The sequence below is a fragment of the Pongo pygmaeus genome, chromosome 18 (assembly GCF_028885625.2).
Source record: "Pongo pygmaeus isolate AG05252 chromosome 18, NHGRI_mPonPyg2-v2.0_pri, whole genome shotgun sequence".
Taxonomy (NCBI): Eukaryota; Metazoa; Chordata; class Mammalia; order Primates; family Hominidae; genus Pongo; species Pongo pygmaeus.
Window position 1 is genome coordinate 22,364,866 of NC_072391.2, and position 11,965 is coordinate 22,376,830.

The 11,965-nt window shown below is 46.5% G+C and overlaps 1 protein-coding gene across 3 annotated transcripts in view; it reads right to left on the reverse strand.

The window, feature by feature from the left end:
- Positions 1–11,739, reverse strand: part of PDILT (protein disulfide isomerase like, testis expressed) — a 45,708-nt gene extending 33,969 nt beyond the window's left edge. For all 3 annotated transcript variants that reach the window (XR_008494638.2, XM_054454174.2, XM_054454173.2), the window contains exons 1-2: positions 11,462–11,739; positions 6,045–6,253 (exon numbers count right to left, since the gene is read on the reverse strand). Coding sequence is in view for 2 of the 3 variants with exons in the window: in XM_054454174.2 (XP_054310149.2) it covers positions 6,045–6,246 (202 nt within the window). In the remaining variant the exon portion in view is untranslated. The remainder of the gene's footprint in view (positions 1–6,044; positions 6,254–11,461) is intronic.
- Positions 11,740–11,965: the final 226 nt, after the last annotated feature.

An 11,965-nucleotide genomic window follows, 5' to 3' on the forward strand; every position in this document is an offset into this window, starting at 1 on the left:
AACCATTAGTTTACCAATTCCACAGCAAGTGGAGTAAGACTGCAAGGTTCTCTGCTCTTCCCTGTAAAAGTAACCATGAAACAGATGCACAGGTGCTGGCCTGAATTCTAGTGTGAATGAGGGATGTGCAGAACTAGCTGGAGGAGTCTTTCAGCAAAGTGGAAATGCCTGCCCTGCTCACAGGCTCATGTAAAGAAAATGGCTTAGGCTGGATTTCTCTTACAAAGTATTGCTCGAAGGGCTTTGAAGTAAAATCAAGCTGGCATCCTGATGAACAGCCTGAGTTAGAGGGAGGGTCACAAGCTTGGAACTACATTGATGAAACTTCAAGCAACATGCATATTCAATATTGGATGGAGGCAAAAATGACTCAATTGAACATTCCTTGTGGGAACTATAAGTGTTAAGGATACAAAAAGAAGGTGATTCATGCTTCTATGAAGTGGTAGCATAACCTAGCTGGGGAGGCACCAGGACTCAGGGGGACTGAGTTGTTGATGCTCCCACATCCCCAAATTTCCTCATTTAAGTGGCACCACTCACAGAGTATACCTCAAATGAGAAGGACAAGGATTGAGGAAGGAGCTTTGGAAGACCGAATTTCTGGCAGAGGACATAGACTCAAATGTCATGGGGGTAAAGCAGACAGTGTGACAGTGTGCGGTTGGCCGGATAGGAATATAGCAAATTGATAAGCATGTTCTCTGACCACAAGGAAAAATCACAACTCAGCTTCAGCCAATTGTCACCTTGCAGGACTGTGGGCCAGTGCTTCCAGATCTTCTGATTTTTTGAAGAGCTGATGCAAATTCAGTTTTAATTGTGACATGTTTCATTTCTTTTAAACACTGCATGGGCCAGCTGCCAGCTCATGGGCTCAGTTCCTGGGCTTCCTGTTATATCCTTAGTTTCAATGTTATGGGAAAGAGGAGGAGTCATAGAAAAGAACTTTGAAAAAGGAGCCAGAGAGATACTCAGGAACCAGAAGAGAATGAGTTCACCGAAACCAGGCACTAGGGGGTCTTGGCAAGGATATGCAAAGAAGGTCAAGGAAGGTGAGGGCTGTCAAGTGTCCATGGGATTTGAGAAACAGCTGTCCCTTGAAAGTTAGCCTGAGCCAAGGCAATCTCTTGGAGAAAATAGTTTTTGACATTCCTGCCCAGAAGAGAAATCTTTTTCTGGTGGTTCACTGTCTTAAAGAGCTTATTCCACCAGGCTGCCTCTCAGCCTGCCCAGCTTTGAGTTGTTTCTGAACAAAGGTCATTTCAAGGCTTTTATAGCAAAAAGCAGGCAGGTGCAATGTGACTAAAGGAAGGCAATGTTGTGGGTTCTCCAGGCCTGGTTTCTTTTTTCTCTTGGTGTACACAGCCATACTACATTTCCCAGGCTCTCTTACAGATTAGCATGGCTATAGGGCAGTGATCTGGCCAATGGAATGTGGGTAGAAATGATGTACACCAGTGCTTCTCACAATTTAATATATGCGAATCACCTGAGAATCTTGTTAAAATGCAGATTCAGATTCAGTGCTTCTAGGATGAAACCTGGGAGTCTGCATTTCTATGAGCTCCTGAGTGAAGCTGACATTGCTGGCTTATGGCCTACACATTGAGTAGCACTGATGGGCATCATTTCCAGGCCTAGCCTGACCCAGAGGCACATCCTCGTCCCCCTCCCTGCTTGCTGGCTGGAGGCAGAGTTTTCTGTGGAGTACTCTAGGCCCTAAGGGATGGCTGAGGTCCTAGGTAGAAGGAGCCTGGTTGCCTGAATGATTGTATGGAGTAGAGCTTCTCTGCAGACCCACCTGGGACTAAGATGATGTGGACCCTTATGAACCTAGATTTGGCAATTGTTATAGCAGTTAGCTTTCCCAGTAAACACAGTGATCTTTAAGATAACTAGTCAAAATTAGAGCAAAGAAGAAGTTCGAGTATTAAAGTGGGCTACATTCTAGAATTTATTTCTTCAAGGGATTTCATTGATCTCGTATTAATTGACCCCATGACATGTAAAGAACTAATAAGATGCTTGGCACATTTAAGTTAGCCTGTAACCTTGGATCTTATGGCAAATACTGAGAATCAGTCATTTATAACATCCTTTTTTTTGCTTCCTCAATGAAAGAGGTTGGAAACCTAAAACATTCACCATTCCAGACTTCTCAGTTAGAAACATCCACGGGCCCAAGTTCTAGCCAATAAGATGTTACCAAAGTGACTGGGTGCAGCTCTGGGAAAGTTTTATTTTTTTAAAGGGACATAGGTGGCTGACATATTTTATCCCTTTGTTGTTGCCCATCCCTTTTTGTTTCTAGCTGGAATGTGCAGTGCAATGCAAGAAGCACAGCAGCCGTATTGAGACCATGAGTTTTAATGTGTCAAGGATGAGGGAGTTAGAAAATAGAAGAAGCCTTGTCCGTGACACTGTGGAGCTCCTATGCCAGGCATTGACTGCCTATCCTGCCTCACACAGTGTGTGAGATCAGCTCTTGGATTAAGTCACCTGCTGTAGTTTGGTTAGTTGGACTTTCTTTAAATGTCATGTTGAAATTTGTTCCCCAGTGTTGGGGGTGGGGCCAAATAGGAGGTGTTTGGGTCATAGAGGCGGATCCCTCATGAATGTTTTGGTGCTGTCACCAAGGTAACGAGGGAGTTCTCACTCTATTAGTTTCTGCAAGAGCTGGTTGTTAAAAAGAGCCTGGCAGCTGCTGCTCCTCTCTCATGTTCCCCTCTCACACATGATTGCTGCACACACCAGCTCCCCCTTCACCTTCCACCATGACTAGAAGCAGCTTGAACCTTTCACCAGATGCCCAACTTCCAACCAGCAGAGTTGTGAACCAAATAAACCTTTATTGTTTATAAATTACCCAGCCTCAGGTATTCTTTTATAGCAACACAAACAGACGAAGACATCACCAATAGCAGATTCTCAGCTACTTGCAGTTGAACTCTGTCTTAACTGACATAGGGTTGATGAACTTCATTTGCCTCAGTGCCACAGGGTAAGGGAGAATGGGAACTCATGTTTATTGAGCCACTTCCACATGTCAGGTAATAGCCTCTTCATTAATCCCTGTAATGACTATACCACTTTCAATATTCTCGCTTTACAGGTGAAAGTGAGACACCAAGAAACTCACCCAAGGCCACATATCCAGTTTATGGAAGAACTAGGCTTTACACTGAGGCTTGCCTGGATCCCAATGTACATGACACCAAACCTTGATGTTGCATAAGAACCAAGATGCATGAGTGATTCAGGTTAAGAGAGATTCTTTAGAATTTACCAATGCTTGGCATGAGGTCTTTGATTAAATATTGACATCAACAACCATAAATTTCAATGATTTCTACTAACTCTTTGGCTTTGATTATCTATCACTGGGCATTACGGGGAAGCCCAACAGATGATGTCTCTTACTTCAAGACAAACTTCAAGCTTCCAGATGCATTTGCATTGGCCTGGGATTCCCTTGTGCACTCAAAGACATGAGGGAGCAGGAACCAAGCCAGAGAAAGTCGCTCAGCTGCTGCAGTTGGAAGAACCACTTCTGAGGACAAGTTCAAAACATTACTTCTCCACTTCAGAGCACCCAAAGTATACAGTTTAGAGTATTTTAATTGCATGACTTTATCACACTTTGTTTTAAAGGGTTTCTCATGCCTTGTGACATTCCTGGCTTAAACTGTAAAGTCCTTGAGAGCAGAAACTGAGACACTCATAGAGCCCACCCATTGCCTGGCATTGAGCTGCATAGATGTGGGGTGAATAAGAACCCAATGGTGATAGCTTCTGCCTGTGGAGTGCCCACTGTGACAGGGGACTGCATATCTGAGCCCACTTTCATCACCACAACAACCTGCAAGGGAGGGATTATTAACCTTGTTGTACAGATGAGAAAACTGGCAAGGATGATGATAGTGGAAGCCAACGTCTTCTTAAGTTCTTATCACGCATCAGTCACTGTGCTAAGCACATTATTTCACTTAATCCCCACAATAACCCTAGGAGTTATAAATTTTATGTATGTACATATTTATTTATTTATTTATTTTGAGACAGGGTCTTGCTCTGTCAGCCAGGCTGGAGTGCAGTGGCACGATCACGGGTTGCTGCAGTCTTGACCTCCTGGGCTCAAGTGATTCTCCCACCTCAGCCTCCCAGGTAGCTGGGATTACAGGTGTGTGCTACCATTCCTAGCTGACTTTTGTATTTTTCTTTTTGGTAAAGATGGGGTTCTGCCATGTTGCTCAGGCTCATCTTGAACACTTCAGCGCAAGAGAGCTTCCCACCTTGGCCTCCCAAAGTGCCGGGGGTTACAGGCATGAGACACCATGCCTGGCCTATAAATGTTATTAAATTCCCCATTTTACAGTCAAGTAAACAGAAGTTCAGAATGCTCAAGGTCACCAGCCCAAGGCCACCAGTCCAGTAAGTGGCAGAACTCAGCCTTTGAACGTAGGACTGTGAACCCCTGAAGCTGACCTTGTCACACTACATTGCACTGGTTGGACTAGAAATAAAAGGGAGTCTGTAAATGGTTCTGGTCAGAGGGCAGCACACAGAGAAGGGAGAAAGGGCTATCTCAGAACAACAGCAGAGAGGAGGAGCATAGGGGAGTGTGGGTGGAAGGGCAGCTTGGGAAGCAGGTGAAAACCAAGAAGGGAAAGGCGCCCTGCCTCCCCTGCCCTGCTTTTCCCTGGGACCTTAGGCTCTGCCTAGCCTCTGGGAACCTGGTGCTGGTCGGGCATGTCCTGGAAGCAGGCCTTGGGGACTGACACGGAGCCAGCCATTTTCCAGGAGTGGCTCTGAACACAGGATTCCAAATCCAGTGTTCACACCTGCGGTCTAATTCTCCAAATCCTGCCATATAGAATGTGGTACAACATGTGGTCTGTGGTCTCCACTTGTGCTGTGTGACCTTCGGCAAATTGCTGATCCTTTCTGAGTTTCTGTTTCCTCAACTATCAAATAGGGAGATGAATAGTACCCATCACACAGGGTTGTGAGGATCAAATGATGTCACATTTAATGAAGTGCTTAGGACAGTGCCTGGCACACCATGAATGCTCACTACGGGGAAGTTGTTACGAAAATCTCTTACATTCTGTCCCAGGGCATGGCTCGGTCCCAATGCCTCAGGAAGAAGCAGCCTGCTCTGTCCCCCAAAATGTCTGCTGATGCAAAATGTTCAAAGAACAAAAGTGGCCATGCAAATCTGACAGCAAAAGTGATGGTCTCGGCCGGGCACAGTGGCTCACGCCTGTAATCCCAGCAGTTTGGGAGGCCGAGGTGGGCAGATTACTTGAGGTCAGGAGTTCGAGACCAGCCTGGCCTATGTGGTGAAACCCTGTCTCTACTAAAAATACAAAAATTACAAAAGTTAGCTGGGTGTGGTGGCGGGTACCTGTGCTCCCATCTACTCGGATGTATGAGGCATGAGAATCGCTTGAACACAGGAGGTGGAGGTTGCAGTGAGCTGGGATTATGCCACTGCACTCCAGCCTAGGCAACAGAGCAAGGCCCTGTCTCAAAACAACAAAAAAGTGACCGTCTAAAAACTCCTGTCTCCAGAGCTTTCCCCAGGCTGCCATCATTTATTTCTCTCTAGTTGTGTTCCAGGAACTTATCACATCTCATTTAATCTTCACTATAATCCAGTGTGTCAGTAGGTTCACACCCATTTTACAGAGGAGAAAGACTGAGGCTCAGAATAATATAGACACCTGGGGTTAAAGCCTGGCTCCTCTTCAGTGGGACAGAGGAGCCACATACAAATCCAAGACTAGAGGGATGGCATAATATATTGTAATTTTCTTAACCTCCCTGGAGTATTCTCATCTGGAGATTGGAAATGATGCTGTCCTGGAGTATTCTCATCTGGAGATTGGAAATGATGCTGTCTATATATATTAAATATCTGTTTTAAATAATATGTGTTCTTATGTGTTTAGCAATATATAAAACTCTTCTGGTCCCCAGACACAAGGAGGCAGGCCTCATCCCATCTATCATCCATCACCCAGGATGGGGGCACTCACGGAAAAGCACCATGAGGAAGCGGGTCTGGTTCAGCATCTGGGTCAGGCCAGCGGGCGTTAGCACTAGGAGATTGCGTTCCTCCAGGATGTGCACAGGCTTGGTTATGTGGATGCTGGAAACACCGGCGTTAACCTCCGGTGAGCTGTGGACAGCAGAGACACAAGCGGCCACCAGCAGCAGAGGCATCCAGAGTAGGTCCATGGCTGTCCTGCAGGGGCCGGAGAAGGAACAGAGACCTTATCAACACAGGTGGTGGAGCCCCACGTCATGACCCCCACTTCCTTGTCCAGCCGGTCCATGTAGGGTGAATGTGGCCTGAGCATTGCCTCCCAGCAATGCCTGCAGCTTGGCAGCAGCCCTGGAGAAGTAGCAAAGTATTAGGTCGACCTCAGGCCCAGTAGTGACTGTATGGGGGAAGCTTAAAGCAGCAAGAACCCACTGGGAGCAGCTGGATGCTGAAGCAAACGCAGACCACTCAAGCCCACTGACTTCCCAGCCATGAGGTGAGACTTGTGCAGAGATAAGGTCCCATTTCAGAGTCCTAGGGTGAGCCTCTGGATCTCAGAGATAACTGGTTCAATCCCCCATCACAGCCCCCTAGGAATCCCCCTGCCTACAATGCCCCCGCTTCACCCTCCTCCAGCTCCTGCTTGAATGCCCCTGTGAAGGGAAGCTCACTACCTTGCAGTGTACCCTGTTTAATTTTTGAAAAAATTTTATCAAGTGTAAATATTTAAAAAGTCATAACTATAATATACACTTGTAAAAGTTTCAAGCAATACAATACAAATGTCAAGAAGAAAGTAAAAATCTCTCCCATTCTCTCACTGCTGAGAAAGTGACTCTTAGAAGTATGGAATGAATCCTTACAGATATTGAAAATACCTATGTAAACATACCTTTGAATATATCTATATCTATATCTATATCTATATCTTTCTATCTATCTATCTATCTATCTATCTATCTATCTATCTATCTATCTATCTGTCTATCTATCTATCTATCTACATTTTTTTTTGAGACGGAGTTTTGCTTTTGTCACCCGGGCTGGGGTGCAGTGGCACAGTCTCAGCTCACTGCGACCTCCACATCCCGGGTTCCAGAGGCTCACCCTAGTGATCCTCCCACCTCAGCCTCCCAAGTAGTTGAGATTACAGATGCCCACCACCACACGTGGCTAATTTTTGTATTTTTAGTAGAGATGGGGTTCCACCATGTTGGCCAGGCTGGTCTTGAACTCCTGACCTCAAGTGATCCGCCTGCCTCAGCCTCCTAATGTGCTGGGATTATAGGCATGATCCACTGCACCCAGCCTGAATGTATATTTTTAAATATAAATGGAATCAGATGATACTTTTTTTTTTTTTTTTCAGATTGATTAGCTCTTTTTAACCCTGGATACACATGAAAATCCTCTGGGGAGCTTTTAGGAGAATACTGACACTCAATCTCACTCCAGATTAATTAATTCAGAATTGCTCAGGATGGGGTCTGGATACCTACATGTTTCAAAAGCTCCCCAGATGATTCTTTTGTTTTATTTCAACTTCTATTTGGGAAATTTTGAACATGTACAAAGGTAGAGAGATGGTACAATGTACCCCCAAGGTACCCATCACTCAACTTCACTTATTGTCATGACCAGTGTTATTTTATTTATATTCTTGACTGTCTGCCTTGGATTATTTTGAATCCAGTTCTGGGAATCATGTAATTTCACCCATAAATATTTTATTATAAATATTTAAAAGATAAGGATTTTTCAAAACAACACAATAACCACAATACTATTATCATACTTAATGAAATGCACAATAATGTCATCATATCATCAAATATCTAGACAGTGTGTGAATTACCCTGATGGCCTCATAAATTTTAAGTCTGTTTAAATCAGGACTCAAATGAAATCCATGAATTGTCTCCTAAGCTTCTCCCAGGTAAATCTATCATTCAGTTTGTAGCTTAAGAAGCATGTGGTCAAATGAAACCAACAAAGGGCAAGTGGAGAAAAGGAAGAAGGGCAGGTGGATAACCTGATTTTCTGGACAGCTGAATGATAGAGACCATTTAAATCTGTGTCTCGGCCAAAGGGCTCATTACTGTCAGCCCAGCCTTGAGTCCCTGATGATCTCAAGGTCCCAGGATTCACCAGGTGTCATGCCACTTATCAGCCCGGACTGAGTCTGGTACAGCATGATGACTATTAGGTAGAACCCTTGTTCTTAGAAATAATTTACTTCCTTGTTTATTTGTTCACTGATTCACTTACCTGTGAGAGAAATGGCTGCCTAAGAATTCTTTGCCCAGCTGGAGACATCAAAGTACTAGAGAGTTAGTTTTTATTCTACAGAAAATCACTTGAATAACCCCTTCTTTGTGATATAAACGTAAGGTAGGGAGGGTCACCCAGAACCATACTAGGCCTGACAGTCCCTTCAAACCTTCCAAACCTCCTCGGTGCCCAGAATCCCTTGCCTGGCAGGAGGGGGCCAGATCTGCAAAAGCCTCAAGGGGCCTTCAGAAAAGAAACCTTGAAATTCAAGGTTGTGAGACCCTCTCTGAGGGGTCTGGATGGCACTTGCTGGAGGACAGAGGACACTGGGCCAGTGACCCTGAGTCAGCTGGACACCTTCAGGGTACAGAGCTGAACCATGGGCCCAGCTCAGCCACTGTGGAGGGCTGAGACTCTGAGCAAAAGCCAGGCAGGAGGAGCTACAGTGGGCTCGCTCTCATGCCCTCGCCTCCCAGGCCTTTGACAGAGTGTTCGCCCTGGGTTCCTGATCAAGGAAGGGGCAGTGGGAGGTGTCAGGTTTCCTGCTAACTTGGGCGGGCTGGATCATAAGCTTCAAATGTTTCCAGTGATTCCGGTCCAACAGGACGGAGATCAAGCCCCACTGGCTGGCAAGGAGAGCCCTCCACGGTTGGTCAGACTCTGGCCACCAGGCTTCCCTTTGGCTCCACGGAGCCAGCCACAGCTCCTCTTTACTCACTCGCTCACTCATTCATTCATCAAATATTTTTGAAGTCTTAAAACATGTTAAGTACCATTCTAGGTGCTAGAGATACAAACAATATTCCTTGCATCTTAGTAGTGGGAAACGCAGTGAGATAAATAGATGCAATCAATGATGTGTCAGATGATGGTAATGCAAAGGAGAAAAGGTGGATAAGAGAAGATTCAAAAGTGATGGAGTCAGGGAGGAGTGTTGATCTTTTCTTTTCTTTTCTTCTTTTCTTCTTTTCTTCTTGAGACAGGGTCTCGCTCTGTCACCCAGGCTGCAATGCAGTGGCGTGATCTCGGCTCTCTGCAACCTGCGCCTCCCTGGTTCAAAGGATTCTCCTGCCTCAGCCTCTGGAGTAGCTGGGATTATAGGTGCATGCCACCATGCCCGGCTAATTTTTGTATTTTTAGTAGAGAGAGGGTTTCGCCATGTTGGCCAGGCTGGTCTGGAACTCCTGGCCTCAGGTGATCCGCCCACCTCGGCCTCCCAAAGTGCTGGGATGACAGGCATGAGCCACTGTGCCTGGCTGATATTTTAATATAGGGTGACCATGGGAAAGCTTCATTTAGAAGTTGACATTTGACTAAGGGAAGCAAAGAAGTGAACTACTGTAATTGCATTTCTGGGAGCGTGGGAGAAATAGTCTTTCTCTGCCCTGCTCCTGTTTTTTCTCCCAATCTCTCCCACAATACCTGGCTCAGCTCTGCAGCATCCCAGGGCTCCCCTGAGACTGTAGCACCCACCCTGTCCAGCCCTGGGACTGTCCTCTCAGCCATCCTGCCAGCAGCCTGCCCTGACCTGCCCCTTTATTCTCTCAGCCTTGGCCCTTGGTTCTGCCGGCACCTGCCTTTCTAGCCTGACACCACTGTGGCTCCGCTGTGTCCCCCAGCCCAATCTCCCCAGCCTCACAAAGTCCAAGCTCAGCTCCAACATCAGCTCCCTACAGAGGAGAGTGGCTGTGATGGGAAACTTTTATTAATGAGAATAGCCAAAATCGAGGGGCTGGTCACCAGCCATATTGTGCTGAGTGTCAACTGTGTGCATTCCCTCCACCAGTATGCCGTGGAGAGACCCCATGTCCCAGCCACCGTGGTTTCCCGCCAAGAGGGTCTGGTAACCTCACTGATCCTGCCTCTGCTTCTACTCTTTGTGCTTCACCTCAACCCATTCCCCACACAACACTCAGACATTTCCTTTATTTTTATTTTTATTGTTTGAGACAGAGTTTTGCTCTTGTTGCCCAGGCTGGAGTGCAATTGCATGATCTTGGCTCACTGCAACCTCCACTTCCTGGGTTCAAGCGATTCTCCTGCTTCAGCCTCCCTAGTAGCTGAGATTACAGGCGCCCACCACCATGCCCAGCTAATTTTTGTATTTTTAGTAGAAACGAGAGTTCACCTTGTTGGCCAGGCTGGTCTCGAACTCCTGACCTCAGGTGATCCACCCGCCTGGGCCTCTCAAAGTGCTGAGATTACAGGCATGAGCCACCACGCCCGGCAGAGATTTCCTTTCGACACAGGAATTCCATCACACCACTCCGCCTATCAAAAGGTGCTCACTTTTATATAGTGTGCAAAAAAAGCTTCTGCCTCTTTTTTTTTTACAATCCATTCACAAAACCGCACACCAGCCAAACCGTTCTCTGTGGTCTACCAGGCCCCACTGGTTCTGGACCCATCTGACCTTATCGCCCTCATCTCTCTCTCTCCTCCTGCACTCTGGGGGAGTCACACTGGCCTCTTCCCTTTCCCAAGCACACCCTACCCGGGACCTTTGCCTCTCTCTGGGGCACCCTTCCTCCACATCGTCAGCCTTTGCTGGTTCTCTGGGTCCTGGCTCGAATCCACGCTCATCAGAAGGGTCTTACCAGGCTGCTCTGTCTCACCCCATCTCAGCTTTCAGCACTCTCTGCCATATCACCATTGTTTGCGTCACATTTTGTATTATTATTTCTGAGTGTACTTTGTTGTTGTCGTTTTGAACTTTTTAATGTAAATACCATTGTTCACAGCTGTTTTCTCCCCTCCAGAACAGTGCCTGTACCAGATTTGGAACTCAATGAATGTTTGTTGAATGAATGAATGAATGGCCTAATTTAACTCTTACAGCAAACCCCATTGGTTCATTTCAGTGGTTCTCAACCATGACTATGCTGAGAATCTCTTGGAGAGTTTAATAAATAATACTGACGTTCAAACCCAAACCCAGTAGGTTCTAATTTAATTGGTCTGGGGTTGGGTGAGTCTGGGCATTATTATTATTATTTTAAAGTCCTCAAGTTGATCCTAATGTGTAGCCATCTATACCAAAACCCACACTTAAAACTTAAACTGGTGACTCCTGGCAAAGAAAAGCCTCCCAAAGCAGGGCCCATCAGTCAGATTTCTCATTTTCACTGAAGCTCATACCTGCAGGAAGCCAAGGCCACTCCCAGGGTTACTGGGGCCAAGCTGGGGCTGTGCTGGGGGTGGGGCCACAAACTCTGTGGCCGTTAAGAAGGGAGGTTGTAGCCTGAAGAGGAGGCTCCTGGCTTCTCCTTGTGATCAGGGGAGGACCCGCAGATGGCTGGGCATTCTAAAGAAATCCACAGGCAGAAATGAAGACCCTTCCTGGGCACACAGAGGCCACAGCAGCCTCAGCAGCAAAGTTCTGAGTTCTGGGGTTCTAGAGGACCAGGGGTGACCCTGGAGAAGAATGGGCCATTGTTGAGTAAGAGGGGGCCCTGCCTGGCACCCCTTGCTGAGTTCGCTTGAAGGGCTAGAAACAAAACTCAGTGTGGGGTGCTGGGTATGGCCCAGGAGGGCTCTGAACTCAGTGCCTATAGATTGGAATTTGAATCCCAGCTCTGTCTTGAACAGCTGTATGTCTTTGAGAATATCACATACTCTTTCTGAGGTTCAGTTTACATGCCT